We start from the raw sequence: 19,099 nt of genomic DNA, 5'->3' as shown, positions 1-19,099 counted from the left end.
TGGGCTGTTTTCGGAGTCAGTTAAATAACTTGCATGTAGCTGCCTCAAGACGTCCGGCCTGCGCGAAATGGCTGCGTTCAGGGTAAACCGTGCACCCTCTTTTTCTGTCCGTCAGATTATGTCAACATATTCCTTACTAGATTGCATGGTGATACTTTGTCTTTGATATTTGCTGCTCTACAGCTTTGGATATTTTTTTCTATCCGCGTATTATTGATATATTGATATTATCTACCGTCTGAGTGCATTTCTTTATTCTTTTTCCTTTTCTAACATTTCTTGTTGTACTTAGGCCTGCCCAGCTTTTTGTTTACTTGGTTGCATTTATTTCATTTTACATGTGTTTACTGTTGTTCTTTTCGAATTGTTTTATTTCATGCCGTTCACAGTGTTAACAAGTAAGCACGTCAATTAAAAGTTACTTTGGACAAAACTACGTAATATATTTTTGGGAGGGTGGATATTTAGATGCAAGGGAAAGATAGGTATATAATGGTGTCACGCTATAGGGCACGAGCGCACACACACACACAAACACACACACACGCACGCGCGCACACACACACACACACGCATGCACGCACGCACGCACGCACGCACACACACACACACACACACACACACACACACACACGATAAACATAACAAACACATCCTGCGGAATACACTTTAATTTTAGAAATGCAAAAAAACATGAAAAGTAAAAAGACCCACAACCTCCAGTGTACAAATCGCATGTAAGTCAGTGTCATATTTACAATGTTGCAAACTACAAAACAAAAGCAAAAATGCGGGCAGTTACACTAATTTGCTTTAATTCAAGTCCACCAATGTCCTCAATTGCATATATTATGTGTATGTCCCCATTAGAGCAACAGCGATTTATCAGAATAAAAAAACGTTATCAGGAAAAAGGGGGGCGGAGGTGGGGGGGGGGGAGGCAATTTGGCGGAGTTGGGTTTTGGGGGGAGGTTGAAGAAGGCACAGATGGGCTGAGTGGGAGAGATTCAACTGCACCAAAATCTTATGAATCCCTTTGATGAGGACAGTAAACAGTTCAGAATACAACTGATTCCGTTCAAGCGAATAGGACGCACTAACATCTCATTATAAACCCCTTTTAAAGAGGACAGTGAACGACTAAGAATTCAATTCAGTTCAAGAGAATCTAATACACTTACATCTCATGTATTCCTTTAAAGAGGACAGTCAACAATTCAATATGTGTACAAAGTTGGTGTGTTGTTTTGTTTTTTGTTGGGGTTTTTCTTTTTCTTTTTTTTTTTTTTTGTTTTGTTTTGTTTTTTTTTTGTTTGTTTGTTTTCTTTTGTTTTTGTTTTTTGTTGTTGTTTTTTTCCAAACATCAGCAGATGCAAAGCTAGAGAAGGGGGTTTAACCCTGGCGGGAAGCAAAAGAGACATCTAAAAGCATACATTTACATAGAGGGGATGGCAACAAAAACGCCAAAGACTCTGCGGGAAGCCGGCACGTCTTTCTCTGAAGACAAAACGACAGTGTCAGTACACAATTAAGAATACAATATCTCTCTTTGTCCACGCAAAACAGGATATGTCAAAACAATGTCGGCTCAAGCAATAAAGTTCTGTGTGTGTGTGTGTGTGTGTGTGTGTGTGTGTGTGTGTGTGTGTGTGTTCTTTTTTTTCTTTTTTTGTTCTAGAAATGAGTGTGTGGAGGAGCGGGGGGAGTGGGGGTGCAGGGTAATGTGTGTGTGTGTGTGTGTGTGTGTGTGTGTGTGTGTTGGGGCTCATGTACGTTTATGTGTATTTGATTGTGATTTCATATCTTTGAAACTGCATGTTTGTTGAATATCTGTTATGCATGTGTGTGTCTATGTGTGAAGGTATGTCTGCATGTTTTACATTTATTTGCTTATTTATCGTCATTGTTGTCTCTGTGTGTGTGTGTGTGTGTTTGTGTGCGCGCGCACGCGTGCGCGCGCGCTTAGAGTTGACTTCAAGATTTTGCACCAAATAAAAATTAGTAGTAGTAGTAGTATTAGTATTTTATATATTTTTATGTATTTATCTATTATTTTTTTATCTTTTTTTTTTTTTTCTCAAGGCCTGACTGATAAGCGCGTTGGGTTACGCTACTGGTCAGGCATCTGCTTGGCAGATGTGGTGTAGCGTATATGGGTTTGACCGAAGGCAGTGACGACTCCTTGAGCTACTGATACTGATACTTCAAAGAGAGTTCCAAAAGGCTGGGACACGTCCCCCCCCCCCCCTTAGTTCTTAGCACAGGTAGCGGTTGCAGGAGCAGCTCTGTGGCAGGTAGACCCTGACGTGTTTGACGCGCTGACCCCGCTGCCAGTGAGGGCAGTAGACCATGACGGTCACCCACCCGTACTGCTCCACACAGCGGCTGAGTCCACCCGCCCTTCCAGTGCACTGGTTGCAGTCATCACGTCTGTTGGGACACACAGGCTGGCTGGTCAGTGCTGTTATAGGGTCTTCATGATGATGATGATGATGATGATGGAGTGGTGTGATGGCCTAGAGGTAACGCGTCCGCCTAGGAAGCGAGAGAATCTGAGCGCGCTGGTTCGAATCACGGCTCAGCCGCCGATATTTTCTCCCCCTTCCACTAGACCTTGAGTGGTGGTCTGGACGCTAGTCATTCGGATGAGACGATAAACCGAGGTCCCGTGTGCAGCATGCAATTAGCGCACGTAAAAGAACCCATGGCAACAAAAGGCTTGTTGAAAAATCCACTTCCACAGGAAAATCAAATAAAACTGCACGCAGGAAAAAGTACAAAAGAAATTGGTGGTGCTGTAGTATAGCGACGCTCTCTCCCTGGAGAGAGCAGCCTGAATTTCACACAGAGAAATCTGTTGTGATAAAAAAGAAATACAAATACAAATACAAATAATGGACACTTAAGGGGGTTCAGGCACGAGCAATTCTGCACATATGTTGACCTGGGAGATCGGGAAAATCTCCACTGAGGCGCCGTTACCTAGATTCGAACCCGAGACCCTCAGATTGAAAGTCCAACGCTTTGACCACCCGACCATTGCGCCCCTTTTACGCTCTGCTACAATGACATTGATGACGACGATATCAGAAACTAGCACAATAACTGTAACGTCCGAATGCTTACGATCTGGAGTGAAAAAAAACAAAAAAAACAAAAAAAAACCAGTTATAATGATGATGGTGTTGACAGCAAATTACAACAAAATCGTAGTGTGTCTGCCAATTTTAAATAGTGGCGATGATGATGATGATGATGATGATGATGAAAAAAAGCACAATAATGATATTAGCAAAGCCTTAACAGTTTTGAATAGTGAAGATGATGATGATGATTATGATGATGTTAACAACAAATAACAACGCGATCGTAATGAGTTCAGCAGGAATCTTCACCAGGAGTTTCTTTGTCTGTCACCCTGTGTATGTACCACGTAAAACTTCTTCTCTGCAGTTTACCTGCATTACGTTGGCAGCCGAGCGCCAACGGGCTCGGAGATGGCACTCAAAACTGTTAGTGAAATCGGATCACGGGCACCCAGCATCCCAACTGTATCATTTTCACTGCCCATCTCAACATGTTGACAGTGGTGTCAGTGTAGTGTAAGGACAGCCCCACCCCCACCCCCTCAACCCCCCCTCCCCCCACCCACCACCCAACACCCCCCTCCCTCCCCCACTTTCTTGCTTTCCAGGGAAAGTTATCCTCGTCGGGCCTTCTCGGCACCTGCAGTGGTTTGTCCACGTGTATTAACTTGACCATAAGGTGAGGGTGTGGGTTCGAACCCGCTCTCACCCTTTCTCCCAAGTTTGACTGGAAAATCAAACTGAGAGTCGAGTCAGTCGGATTAGACGATAAACCGAGGTCCCGTGTGCGGCACGCACCTCCCGCAATGAACAAGAACCCATGGCAACGAGAGTGTTTTCCTCTGGCAAAATTATGTTGAAGAAATCCACTCTGATACACAAATATATAAGCATGCACTCGAGGCCTTATTAAGCGCGTTGGGTTATGCTGCTGATTAGGCACCTGCCTAGCAGATGTGGTGTAGACTAGCGTATTATGGATTTGTCCGAACCCAGCGACGCCTCCTTGAGAAACCGAAACTGAAACTAAACTAAAACTGTAAATATCCCAGAGCAAAGTCTCGCCTATAAAAACAGGGAGACGACTATACATACGAGCACTTGGCGAAGCTGACGCCCTGGAAGCCAGAGTTGACCACAAAGCAGCGTTCGTTGTCCACGGTGAGGGAGCGGAGAGGGAAGGTCTGGACTGGGCAGGCAGTGTACACAGGTGCCATCGCCTGGCCCAGGGTGCTGGGGAGGGAACCAGAGGTGGGTGTGTTTCAAGAAACGTGTTAATTGGAGTGATGGCCTAGAGGTGACGCGTCCGCCTAGGAAGCGAGGGAATCTGAGCGCGCTGGTTCGAATCACGGCTCAGCCGCCGATATTTTCTCCCCCTCCACTAGACCTTGAGTGGTGGTCTGGATGCTAGCCATTCGGATGAGACGATAAACCGAGGTCCCGTGTGCAGCATGCACATAGCGCACGTAAAAAGAACCCACGGAAACAAAAGGGTTGTCCCTGGCAAAATTCTGCAGAAAAATCCACTTCGATAGGAAAAACGAATAAAACTGCACACATGAAAAAATACAAAAAATGGGTGGCGCTGTAGTATAGCGACGCGCTCTCCCTGAGGAGAGCAGCCCGAATTTCACACATAGAAATCTGTTGTGATAAAAAGAAATACAAATACAAAATACAAATTATGGGCAGAGGCAACCATGAACATGAAGCACAACACAGAATGGCACGAGACAGACATAATGAGCAGCTGTAAATTGTCTTACATGTACCATTTTGCAATCACCACCCAATTTGAGGAATGGAGGAACTGGCATTGGTATGTAGGTACGATTTTACGTTATCACACGATTGGAGGAATGGATGAATTGGGATAGTCAGTTAGCATTGGTATGTGTTGGTATAATCATGTGTGTAGAGGAGAAAGAGGTGGAAGGGGAAGAGGGAGGAGGAGGAGGGGCAAAGAGAACAGCGTGAAAGTCGTAAACGGAACAAACGCACGCAAGCAAATCTGCACACACACACACACACACACACACACACAGAGGACCACACACATGCACACACACGCGCACGCCGCGAAATAACACACTCAACGTACTTACTTCTTATCGAAGTTGGCAGGAAAGTATTTCACGTTTGACAATGTGTTCTTCTTCGCTGGACCCGAGAAGTCAAAAGAGAAGGTAGATGGCAGGCTTAGTGACTCTCCAAAACTGGTGAATGGGGAGGTGCCTTTTGTCTCTGGAAGACTCTCATAGCCGACCATAGGACCCAGATGAGGGTTGGACCGTAGTTCTGACATGATGGCATCCCTTTAGTGTCAAAAGATAAAAACTTTTTTTTTTAATCGTTTGCGCGTAATTTTTCGACTGTGAAAGCAGCTGATATCAGCAGTGATATCAGACTATAAAACTGACACTGACATATTTTATTGTCCATTTTAGTAGTAAAGCCCAGTAGACAAGGGGAGTAATCATTTCATTCAACAAAAATATCAGCAGAGCTCAAACTCTTAAACATTACATAAGTTGGCACGCCCATCGCGCATGCTCAACACACACACACGCGGTCGCGCTAGCGCACGCTGCCAAATATAAACTGGATCATCTTAACATCAACAAACACGTTGTTCAGAAATGTTTTTTTCTAATGCGCATTGCTTCTGCAATGTATTTAGCAAGATTTATAATGTCAGTTTCGTTGTTGTTCGACATAGATTAGAAACATTATTTGTACCAGGGTGGTACAAGGAATAATTTATTGCATTGCAAAGATTGCGTTTATCTGCATAAGCGACACAGTGGAATAGAAAGTGTTCTTGAATTTCGTTATCGTTTCTGCATGCTGGGCAGATAGTGTCATTTAAGTATTCATTATGAAACCACTGCTTACAGGGTTTGTTGTTGTTGTTTTTTAACTCGCTTACCCTCAACCTGAATGTTATCAAACTGGAGAGAGAGGGAGAGAGACAGACAGACAGACAGACTGGGAGAAAGACAGTGAAAGAGACGGTGGTGGGAGATGCTGAAGGCAAAGTCCACCAAACGAAGACACTACAGAGTCGTATTCTAACACCTAATAATTACCTTTCGTTCAAAAGATTACAACTGACAACACTTCTCTTGCTGTCTTGTTCGTAGCCATAATTCCCACAAATTCCATAGACAAAACACACACACACACACACACACACACACACACACACACACAAACTCACGTGGGGTAGTCACTGTCCGCATCAGACAGTTTATAACTGGCCGCCAGATCTTGACGGCGGAAGCACTGGGCTCCCAGAGGTGCACCCTGGGAAGATGGCAGAAAGGAACTTCCTGTGCCGAGTGTACCAGAAACAACTGGTCCGAAGCCGGTTTTGGGTGGGGAGCTCGCAGCAGCCGCCTGCTTTGCCTTAAACGAGGGGTAGTCATCACCCGTGGTACCATCAGAGTAGGTGTGTTGTCCTGAACCTGCACTGCCTCCTTGTGGAGTCTGCAGGATAAATGAATCTTTAGTTTAACGCATGTTCAATAATCTTTTTTGTTGTGATGTTACTCAGTATCACATTCAAGCGAAACACAAACCTCTCGCAAATTAACACACACACACACACACACACACACACACACACGTTTTGTTTTTGTTTTTTTGTTGTTGTTATGTTTTGTGGGGGGGGGGTTGGGGGGGTTGTTTTTTTTTGCTTTTTAATTGCTAGTTGGACCTAATTTAAATGATGCAAGCTACCCCATCTGACGACAAAATAGAATCAACTGGACTGTTACTGTTAGACTACATCTCTCTGCAGATACTGTCTCCGTATTACCACAAAATACAAAATACACACTGGAATGTCACTTTAAAATATAGGATTAGAAAATATGAAAATATTGCCAGCATCGAATGGAAAGGAAAGACTGTGTTGGCTACGATTATACGTCCTTTGTCGAACGAAGCTGCGGTACTTGAGGCCTTTTTTTTTCTATTTTAGCCCCCCAAAGCCCCTCACCCTTCTCCACTAAGTATCAGCCCCCACAACATGCAGCAAATATCCTTCAGATCTTACTCCTCCTTTCCTGAAATCAATCCAAAACAAGTGCAAAATATCATGGTAATCATAGTATTTGAATACGCCCATGTTCACACCAGCAGTCGTGATAACTTTCAGCTAGCATGATATAGGTGCATAAGATTCAGTTTCAGTTTCTCAAGGAGGCGTCACTGCGTTCTGACAAATCCGTATACGCCACACCACATCTCCTAAGCAGATGCCTGACCAGCAGCACAACCCAACGCACTTGTCAGGCCTTGAGTGCATTCTTGTATTATAACTTGTGTACCAATCAGAATGGATTTATTTTTACATAATTTTGCCAGAAGACAACACTCTCGTTGCCATGGGTTCTTTTTCACTGCGCCAAGTACGTGCTGCACACAGGACCTCGGTTTATCATCCCATCCTTAAAGACTAAATGCAGTTTGATTTTCCAGTCAAACTTGGGAGAAAGGGCGAAAGCGGGATTTGAACACGCGCCCTCACGGACTCTCTGTATTGGCAGCTGAGCATCTTAACCATTGTGGCACCTTACTCCTGGTGTGCAGAAAATGCAGAAGAGAAGAAAACAAAAAGAAAGAAGCTGACATGCAGGGGCATGCATGGGTCTTCACTACCTACCTGTGAACCCTTGGGCAGTCCAGGTGCTGTGAAGAAGGGACCGCTGCTGCCCACCTGAGCACGGGTCTGGGGGAAGGATCCGGGGTTCTTCTGTCCACTGCTGGCTGGAATCACCTGCCTGTCTCCAGCCAAGCGGAGATACAAAAAAAAGGACATGCACTTTATCACCCCTCGATTATGCTCATCTGTCTTTCTCTCTATGTCTCGGCGTCTGAGTTTTTCTCTGCCTGCCTGTCTCTAAACGTCTGTGTGTGTGTCTGTGTGAGAGACAGAGACAGAGAGAAAGGAGGAGGAGGATAGAGACAAAGAAACTAAGAGGGGGGAAAGGAGAGAGGAGGGAGAGACAAAGATATGGGTTGAGGTGATGACTTTTTTTTTCTTTTCTTTTTTCCTTCCTAATTTGGCTTTTGTTTGCTTCTTGGTAGTATCCACCAATGCATAAAACTTGCTTGAAACTGAGAAGAAAAAAAACCTAATAGTAAACACCGTTGCATGGTCTGAATTCAAAGGCACTCAGCATCGTGACCATTCATGATAACCTTACCTGAAGCTGCTGCCAAGGGAGTTCTTGGAAGATGCAAACTGCGGCGGAAGGTGCGAGGCAGCGTTCGTGGGTGCAGGAGCCTGGGAAACCATAGCACCGTGATCAGTTTATGGAGTTTCATCTCACACAACATCAGCAGCATTCGCGACTATCACACACGTTGACGATAATCAAAACAATGTATGTCATCAACAGTCCTACCTACAGGCGCAGATGTTGGTCCCACACACTGCACACTTATGATTATTTCTTTCCCCAACGCCAGCGTTTCGTTGTGCTGAAATGCGAAGCATAAACTCTTTACGGTGGAAGAATTAATAGCATGATCTTACTGAGATCCTACTGACACACGCATGTAGGCAGGCAAGAAGGCAGGCAGGCAGGCACACACACACACACACACACACACACACACGCGCGCGCGCGCGCGCACGCACACACAGAAATATTCGCGTACACTCACGTTTTGCATTTTTCAAATGTGTGGGATTTGTTTCTTTTTCTTCTTTTTTTTTTTTTTTTTCCTTTTTTTTCAGATGCCATCACTGATCTTGACGGTGCACACGTTTCGTCTACGGACTGTCAAGTGGTTCTATTCGCCTACGCTTAGTGCACAGTACTGTAAACACCAAGATCCCTTTTGATTTGAGTTGGTTTTGGGTGTTTTTTTTATGGCATTTATACCCCGTTAAACTGTGCATTACGAGCATGCGTCCAGCAGTTCCATCAGTCTTTTGTCCGTTTTGTTTGTTTGTTTGTTTGGGGGTTTTTTGTTTGTTTGTTGGGTTGTTTTTTTTTGTTTTTTTTTTGTAGTTGTTTTAATAAATTTCCAGTCATGGCCTGATTCTGTTTCAGAGATGGAAGCTGGCAAAAAGATTTCCTAAAAGGAAACATGAGCATGACGTCACCTGTTGGCGAAACCAACGAAGGTGCGTCGGCCGGGCGAAGCGAATATTAATCAGTCAGCAAAACGATTCTGCTAGCTGCCACGATGACGTGAAGGAGGAGTCCGGTGTTGGAGAACAAAGCGTCAGCGAAACGCGCGAAGGTGAAACGTGTGGCATCCGATCTTGAAAAAACAACGGGTGGTATGTGTAGGCCTACATATTTGCACACACTCCCCAACATCATCTGTGTTCTACTCATTAACTCTCTCCATACGAACGGCGAAAGAGACGACGTTAACAGCGTTTCACCCTAATTACCATCATCAAAATATTGCAAGCGGAAGGCTTTTATACCGAAGACGTGAATGTTGACAAAGAATACCACAATTCTGACGACGGAAGCTAAAGGTTGGGTCATTCAGACACCCACTGGACATCCGAGGGGTCTGTGTAGAGGAGAAGAGAGGACTGGCCGTACTGAGTGAGTTAAATATTGTCAAGCTGACCGTGTACTCAGCATCAAGAACGCAGCCACATGTCCGGAGAAAGATTTTTTTTTTTTTTTTTTAACCCGTTTTTAGTGCCTGCAAACCTCGTGGAATTCTCTGCCACAGACACTGCGCTATACACCAATCCTATCAATTCATACGTTTTGTACTGGCGTGAAAACTATTTGTTCAAAGTCAGACCAATTATTTGTGTGTGTGTGTGTGTGTGTGTGTGTGTGTGTGTGTGTGTGTGTGTGTTTTCCCTTATTAGTTTGTATGCGAACAGAGCGCACAGAATTTACTTGAGACCGCGGCGGGGTGTAAGACATCATCATAATTTGGGTAACATAAATAACTTATAGATAAATAAATAATAATGGCATTTGTAGTAGTAGTAGTAGCAGTAGTAGTAGTATATTCGTATGCGCTAAGAACATGCGGAATATACGTAAGATAGCAACACAGTGAAAGTCATGTTATTATCATCATAATCATTATCATCGTAAGTCGAAAACAAATCTACGATGCATGTACATAAATAGATATGTCAAATGAACACACCGAGTTACATGATTAAACGCAACATGACAATGTTTTCTACAAACATAGCAAGAAAGCAAGCGAAACACAAACAGAAGCAGATAAAAACAAACCAAAACAAAAAAAGAGAAAAAGACATTAACCAAAAAAAAAAACAAAAAAAAAAAACAAAAAACCAGCATAACAGATAAAAGCAAAACAAAAACAATACCAAAAAAAGGGGAGGGGGGGGGGGCGGTCTGAATAGACAACAACAACGAAACAAACCCACGAACAAACAAACAAAAGAACCGTGACGCCAATGGTAACATTTACCGAAAACTGCCGAGGTGCGGATGGAAATGCTGCTCCGGTCAGCCCAGCAGGTTTGCCCTGTTGTTTTCGCGCGGCCTTAAAAGAAGGGTAGTCTCCACCAGTCGTTCCATCATCATACACGTGCTGACCTTGCTGGGTGGGGCTTTTCTGAACACCGTTCCCCACCTTAAGTGTTTGGAATTGAGCTGGGAAATCGTTTCCAAACTGGACAGCTGGTTGCTGCTGCTGCTGCTGCTGCTGTTGTTTCTGAGCAGCCATATGGGCGGGATAATTGCCGCCTGTCGTTCCATCTTTGTAAGTGTGGAGAACTTGGTTCTGATTTCTGGGGGCCGGAACAGGAAAACCAGTTCCAAACTGGGCAGTGGATTGTTGTTGTTGTTGTTGTTGTAGCTTTTGCTGGGCAGCCATTTTGGTAGGATAGTCTTCACCGGTGGCTCCACTTGCATACGTGTGCTGAACCTGGTCTGGGTTGTTTTGGACACCACTGCTGGCCTGTGGGAACTGGAACTGAGCAGAGAAGCCTGCTTCTAGCTGAGTATTAGGTGGTGGTTGTTGCTGCTGGCGTTGGCGTTGCAGCGCAGCCATTTTGGTTGGGTAGTCTCCACCAGTTGTTCCATCCTTGTAAGTGTGCTGAACTTGGTTCGGGTTTGTCTTAACATTACTTCCAGAAGGAAGGTTTGAAAACTGAGCCGGGAAATGTCCTCCAAACTGAGCCACAGGGGGTTGTTGTGGTTGTTGTTGCTGCTGCTGTTGTTGTTTTTTCTTTATGGAAGGGTAGTCATGCCCTTTTGTACCATCAGGATATGTGTGTGGAACTTTGCCCGGGTTCTTGGTGTTCACTACAGCGTTTCTCTCTCGCGCGCCAGGAGACAGCTGCGAGTTTAGCGACTGAGCTACGGAGAAAGGATGCTGCTGTTGTTGTTTTTTCTTTATGGAAGGGTAGTCATGCCCTTTTGTGCCATCGGGATATGTGTGTGGGACCTTGCCAGGGTTTTTGTTGTTCACTACAGCGTTCCTTTCTCTCGCGCCAGCAGACAGCTGCGAGTTCAGCGACTGAGCAACAGAGAAAGGATGCTGCTGTTGTTGTTGCTGCTGCTGAGCTTGCTTCTGAGCCATCCTGGTCGGGTAGTCCATTCCACTCGTGCCATCATTGTAGGTGTGTGTCTTCTGGGTGGGAGGATTCTGGGGGACGGGCAGGTGTTGTTGACCCGTGTTTGGGAATCCGGCCCCTAATTGTTGCTGCTGCTGCTGCTGCTGAGCGGCTTCTTTGGCGGCCATATGGCTGGGGTAGTCGTCACCCTGGGTACCATCGGCGTAGGTGTGTTTCTTCTGCTGCCCGTTGTCCTTCTGTGGCTGCTGGGGTTGCGGAAAAGGGGGGAGGGTGTCCGGTCTACTGGAACCGAATGACTGTCCGGGCAGGAACACTGAATTGGAGATGAAACAATGTGTTCAGTGCACACTTTCGTGTGTATGCCGCATCTCTCTCTCTCTCTCTCTCTCTCTCTATATATATATATATATACCTTTCACCCTCTGTGTGTGTGTGTGTGTGTGTGTGTGTGTGTGTGTGTGGTCCCTCAGAGTTAATGCCTGGACACATTAAAAAAGCGCGCGCGCATACACGCAGGTAAGCGTGTGCGCAGGACTACTTGCCTGCATATGTACGTGTCTAAAAATCACAAGCAACATTATTTTTCGCGCTCACGTCAGCCGAAAAACTGAGAAAGATATGTAACAACCAATCTACTATACACAAAATCTCTCAGTCGCGCGTGCGCGCGCGCGCACACACACACACACACACACACACACACACACACACACACACACACACACACACACACACACCAGAGGCAGACGCCAATTGGCGACAGAACCAATAAATACGACACCGTCGCAATGTTGCACGCTTATCAGTCCGAAACACAAAAGCGTATCTCATATTAGACTCTCAGCACAGGAGCCAGACAGGCGTGGAGATGGAGTAGCTGCCCTACAAACTAAGAGGGGACACAAAAATTATTAAACAAAACAACCATCCTGACAGACAGATACACAAACGAACAGTCACAGACACGGACGAACTCATTTGGACGATTCCGGAAATTACCGGAAGGCGAAGGAAGCTGTGCGCCCGACTGGGGGAGGGAGAAGGAAGAGCCAAATCCTGTGGGAAAATCATCACTGCCGCGTTGACCGAACACTTGTGACGTCACTGGCACCCACAGCACAGCACTCAACGCTGTAAACTGGAAAAAGAAAAAGAAAAAAATGGGGGGGGGGGGGGGGGGGGGACGAAAGAAAAAAGAGAGAGAGAGAGTGTGTGTGTGTGGAGGGGTGGCGGGGGCACACAATTTGTTGTCATGATAAATACGATTGTCGTACATATAGACCTATGTTGTTTAGATTTGTTGAAAAAGCCACCTTGACTGTTTTTAGGGCAGTAAGTCACGTCATTTTTTACGATATCCTTTTTTTTTTTTTTTCACATTGTCTATACGGAGAAGTTAGGTTATAGAAATACAACATCAAAAAAGGCCTGAAATAATTTTTAGTCTCTTCACTTTAAAAAATATAAGACGATGAGATAAAACGTGAACACATAAAACTACACAACAAATAAGTCGATATTTCGTGCACGCTTTCTGCCCGCCCATTCAACACACACACACACACACACACACACACACACACACGAAATTAAACACTTTGCTTATTTTCATTTGACTGATTTTCAAGAGAACGACATATCTATAAAACTTTTTTTTTTTTTTTGGTATTAAAACCAGATATTTTTCCCCAGCTTACCAGTTTCATGGCAACTTCAGACTATTGACGTCCTGCCAGTTACTATAATGCGCAAATTGCTGCTCAGAAGCAAAAAGTTGTTTGAAAAAAACAACTTTTTTTCCACCGAGTTACAGAAAAGCTCTAAACATACACACTCCCTCTTTTCTCTTCGAATAGTCCAGTTCCTGCCACCTTTGTCTCACTCGAAAAGTTCTGGTGATTATGTGGTCAGTTCACCTTTTTATACTTTCGGTTTCTATGTGGATGAGTCTAAGTCAGATTCATACAGGGGTGGTAGGCTGGTTGTTTGGTTTCCAGAAACTGTTATATGCTTATGGGAGGGAGGGGTTATAATTTACATGATTTTATGTCCTTTCCACCACTTTGACTCCGCCTACTATTGTTGGAAAATGACGTTGATTGGTTGATTCTTGGCTTCCATTCAACGCCGTGGTCAACCTTCCCATGTCTTCCAATCTCTCATGGGCCTACCATTACAAAACACTACTACTACTACTACTACTGCTGCTACCACTGTACTACTACCCTCTCTCTCTCTCTCTCTCTGTCTCTCAATAGAACAGAACAACAGAACATTTTTTTTAAAAGGTACAACGTAGTGACCGAATTCTAAAGGCTTCGTATAAATAAGTTGCAAACTGTTTGACTTCTCCTTCTCAACATGACGTCGTGAGCAAAATTAATTCATACAAAGAAGGCTTATAGTAAAATATACGGGGAATTGAATTGTACCTAATGTCACTTAACTTTGGACGACAAAACATAATAAAGTGTAATTCGTTTTCTTCTAAATTTTTGCATATTGACAGGTAAGATCATGATCATTATGCTGTCTGTAATGGAAATGATGAATAGCGATATCTGATAGCCCAAACCTGAACCATGTCAAGACACATTTTAAATGTTTGGGCAAAGTCATTGATAAATAAGGTGCCGGGACACAAAGCAAACAATTGATCTGATTATATAATTATACATAAACGTTATCACTTTCTTGCAATAGCTGAGTGGTCAAAGCGTTGGACTTTCAATCTGAGGGTCCTGCGTTCGAATCTCGGTAACGGCGCATGGTGGGTAAAAGGTGGAGAATTTTTCCGATCTCCCAGGTCAACATGATTATGTGCAGACCTACTTGTGCTTAAACCCCTTTCGTGTGTATACCACGCACGTTAAAGATCCTGTAGTCAGTGTCAGCGTTCGGTGGGTCATGGAAACAAGAACATACCCAGCATGAACACCCCCGAAAACGGAATATGGCTACCTACATGGCGGGGTAAATAGACAAAAACGGTCATTCACGTAAAATCTTACGTGTCTGTCTGAGTGTGTATGTGTGTGTGCCTGAACTCTGAATGACACAGGAAACAAATGATGAGCGCCCAATGGCAGCCGTCAGTGGGCTTTACCCAGGTAGGCAGCTTGTTGTGTAAATGATCCCCAGTTTGTTAAGCACTTACAGCTTGGTCTTCGACCGAGGATAGGCGCTATATAAGTATCAATATCAAATCAAATCAAATATGAGCGTTCCATTCTTGCCATTTACAGTTACCTAGATTGGTACGGAGACAACGAATAAATCCTGTGATACCCCCACTTTTTGGTTCAGCCAAACAAATCCAGTTTCAAATTCATACAGTTTAACTCTCACTTTTGTTACCCAGTTTATCGCAAGTTGCGCCTCGCATCCAAGTCACATAACATATTATACGCTTTCGCCATTTTCTGTTCTATTGCTCTGTTCTGTTGTATCATATAATGTATGTCTTGTTTCATTTTTGTTTTGTTGTTGTTGTTGTTGTTGTTTTTTGTTTTTTTCAAATACCTTTACACACCACCCCTTCATGAGGTGCCATGGCCTTTTTTTGAATAAACCGTCCCCATCCCCCCCCCCCCCCATCCCCCCTCTCCTCCTTTTCTCTCTCTCTCTCCCTCTTAGTGGGGTGGTGGGAGGGGGTGTGTGCATTACTCGCTTTCTTCCGTTCAGTATTCCTCCCGTGTCTTCCGATTAAATTTTCTCATGGGCTTACTACTACAAAAAGTACTGTCACCACTGCTACAGCTACTACTACTACTACTACTACTCCTGCTACTACTACTACTACTACTACTACTACCACCACCACCACACTCTGTATTTGTCTCTTTCTTCCATTCAACACTGCATATTTTTCACGCCCAATAGTGTGTGGGAGCAGATGAATTTGACTACACAGTTTCTCCTTTCATAAGTTCCATGTACCCTATATTCTGAGAGGGAAGTAGAGAGAGAGACAGACAGACAGCGACAGCGACAGAGACAGAGACGTTTAGGTGGAGGAGAAAGAAAGAAATTCAGACTGAAACTGGCAAGGCCAGAGAGAAAGGAGATTTTTTTTTTTTAAATTGAGAAAATTAATTATTCCAAACACCCAACTTTCTGTCAGAACACCTATACGTATAGTCTGCCACTCCCAACTTCCTTCCCGTCCACCAGAAAGCCCTCAAGAAACCAGCCATTTGTTCGATTCTTCAATGAACTGATCCAGACAAACTATGAAACCGTAAACATTGTTTCCAGAAAAGATAAAACAAGATTTATTGGGCGATCAATCTGACGGGACTCCAGCCGAGTTTCGGTTCCACGTCTTCATCAACCTGTCTTCCTGTGACAGCCGATCGCAATGGTGTTGCTGGTGACGATGACATTTAAAAGCGGGTGACTAGTTTGTTGTTTGTTAGGGAGATGGTCAGACCAGCCCAGCTCAGCGGGGGGGGGGGGGGGGGGGGAGGTATTTAAAAACACCGGACAGAACATTGATTGCGTCTGGGTGGGCTGGGTCGTTATCCCCCTCACCCCCCCCCCCCTCCTCTCCTCCATCCCCGCTTCCACACCCCTCAGTCCTTTCCTTGTCTTCCCGAGCAGGAACATGATTGGTTGTTTGGTGAGGATATTGACCTGAAATAAATTCCTGTAAGCTTACGTTAGTGTCCAGTTGATTCCGGATCGTGGTGGAATGTTTGACCTTCAGTGAAAACTGTCACACTTCCCCTGCCTCCACCCCCTTCCACCCCTCATCATACGCCCCCTGTTCTGTCTCTCTCTTGAGCTCATTTGCCATAAAAGCTGGGCGAATTGTTGTCTTCTACATAACTGCACACTCCCCCTCCCCCTTTTCCGTTCAACAGTCAATCTCCCTTCCCCTCTCTCTCTCTCTCTCTCTCTCTCTCTCTGTCCCCCATTTGTGACATCATAAACATGCCTCAATTGTACTTAAACAACCCGAACCAGACAACAATGATTCCCTCCAGACGAAATGAGTACTGTTCACAACAAGGCGTGGACGTTCACTCCGTCAGTCACAGAGGAGTGGGGAGGGTGTGTGTGTGTGTGGGGGGGGGGGGGGGGGGAATGTGGAAAAAAGCCGTTTGTGCACATGTAATATCCATACAAATTTGCTAAAGTCAAACCCACTGATGTCAACAGGATTATATGCAGACTTGAAAGTGTCTGAGCTCCCAGCGTTTGGTGGATTATGGAAATGTGATACCCAGCATGTATCAACAATGACATATCCATCAACAAGTTATTCGTGTGATTTAGAAGAAGGAGGAGGAGGAGGAGACTAAAGAAACATCGTCACAAGCACCAGCGCAAAGCCCGCACTGGGCCCACCCCAATACAGTTTACGCACACATTCCTACCTTCCCTTAAAAAGACTCATATCTACAATTTGCGCGTGCAAACCGAACACTTCACGTTTCAAACGTCACACACAACAGTACAACAATAACAGGAAGATTTCTTAAACCTGCATGCTTCTCGTGTGTTTTAGTATTGTTTGTCCACACAATCAGCATATGCAGCAGTCGGTGGGAAAAAAAAACAACTGATGAAGAAAGTTCCAAGTTTCGGTTTCAGTTTCAAACAAGGAAGCAGATACCTGACTTGCATATAAGCGCGCTGCTTAGGCCTTGATCGCCCACAAAATTCTTTTTTTATATATGACATCAAATCATTACAAAGTCTTTCAAAGTCGGAGTTCAAGGTGAAAGCCAGTTCTTGTTGAAAATAACTATTGTTCATATCAGGCAGATGATGCATTTCACTGACTTACTATGCTTTAAATTTTCTTCTAAATACATCGTAAATTCAGTGAAAACTACCAAGGTTTCATTATGTCGGTTGATGATTTCTATTTTTGATATTTCGTTTTCTAACATTTCTTGTTGTACTTAGGCCTGCCCAGCTTTTTGTTTACTTGGCTGCATTTATTTCACTTTATTTCACTTGTGTTTACTGTTGTTCTTTCTGAATTGTTTTATTTCATGTTGTTCAGTTTTAACAAGCAAGCAAGCAGTCACTCCGAGCGCACGCACACACAGACACACAGACACACAGACACACACACAGACACACACACACACACACACACACACACACACACACACACACACACACACACACGAGTTTATAAAGTTATCATGGACGGTCAAGCTTAGAAATGTCAGTATCACTCTGATCACTGGGGCAAAAAGGCTTCGATCAATATTAAAGGTTACATAACATCACACAGATTTGTTCTCCTTCTTGTTCTACAAATCTCATGTACATGTGCTTCCACGTGTGGGTAAATCTTTCGCCCATTCTCAAGATGCACACAGGCCTTCGCACACTTGTTACGTGGCATGTGTTTGCAATTCTTTATCGCGTGAATTTCGATTAAGACTGCTTCATGATTGCATCATCTATCAGGGCCATTCACGTTTAGTTTTGGTATTGTGGAAGATTGTGCCACAGATATACATTCCAGTATGAACATCAAGACTTCGGTCGCGAAGAGTCAGTTTATTAGTTTTGACACAAACGTCTCCGAAAGTAGGGCTTACGACTTCTTTTTTTTTCTCTCTCTCTCTCTCTCTCTTTTTTTCTATCGCAAAGTATAGTGTGAACAAGAAACCTGGAGTTACGGAACCGTTGGGCGTTAACCTGGAAACAGATAAAAATTATTTATCGGGGAAGGCACCCATCCCTTCTTTTATTTCCAACGGTGTTTCAGTCCAAACTGCCCAACCCTCTCCTCCCCCATTTCTCAAATGTCAGAGAGTGCATCCCTCTGCTTCTTTCTGTCTGTCTGTCTCTCTGGTTCTGTTGTTTGTCTGTCTGTCTGTCTGCCTGCCTGCCTGCCTGCCTCTCTCTCTCTCTCTCTCTCTCTCTCTCTCTCCCTCTCTTGTGCTTCGTGTGTGTGTGTGTGTGTGTGTGTGTGTGTGTGTGTGTGTGTGTGTGTGTGAGTTATTTTTACCATGCTTATACCTTTATGTAGTATAGTATTCGTATTCTATGACTTTAAGTAGCATTGTGTAGTGCATGCAATGACATATATAATGTAGTTTTGTGTAGTGTATACACTCTTTCAGGGCGGGGACTGGATGAAAAAAAAAAGCGCGCCAGTGCTTATCTATTATCCTCGATAATAAAGAATTTGTCTTGTCTTGTCTTGTCTTGTCTTGTCTTCTCTCTCTCTCTCTCTCTCTCTCTCTCTCTTCTCCCATATTTCTTATTAAAAAATATTGCTCCAGTCATTGCAAGCCATATATTATCATGTAGTTACAGGTCAGTAGACCAAACTCGGTGAATGGGAGTGTTGCAGTGATGTTTACGATGTCCAAGACATCAAAAAACCACTCCCGACACATACCACCCAGCCATTGTACTTAATGCGCAGGTATCCATCTTGCGCCAATTCTCTATTGCTCGTAAACCGGTCACCTTCGAGATGTTG

General features: G+C 44.2%; 1 protein-coding gene across 1 annotated transcript; it reads right to left on the bottom strand.

Annotated features, from left to right (window-relative positions):
- Positions 1–1,277: 1,277 nt before the first annotated feature.
- On the bottom strand, positions 1,278–13,518 carry LOC143297417 (uncharacterized). Its single transcript, XM_076609762.1, has 9 exons — positions 13,338–13,518; positions 12,640–12,778; positions 10,530–11,953; positions 8,300–8,379; positions 7,756–7,873; positions 6,307–6,575; positions 5,192–5,401; positions 4,182–4,319; positions 1,278–2,430 (listed from the first exon to the last, which is right to left on the bottom strand). The coding sequence occupies exons 1-9, from the start codon at positions 13,344–13,346 to the stop codon at positions 2,256–2,258; spliced, it is 2,562 nt and encodes an 853-aa protein (XP_076465877.1). The 5' UTR covers positions 13,347–13,518; the 3' UTR covers positions 1,278–2,255.
- Between the last annotated feature and the right edge of the window lie 5,581 nt (positions 13,519–19,099).

The sequence above is a fragment of the Babylonia areolata genome, chromosome 22 (genome assembly GCF_041734735.1).
Source record: "Babylonia areolata isolate BAREFJ2019XMU chromosome 22, ASM4173473v1, whole genome shotgun sequence".
Lineage (NCBI taxonomy): Eukaryota > Metazoa > Mollusca > Gastropoda > Neogastropoda > Buccinidae > Babylonia > Babylonia areolata.
Note: the sequence above shows the minus strand (reverse complement) of the source record. Positions and strands in the feature narration are given on the sequence as shown.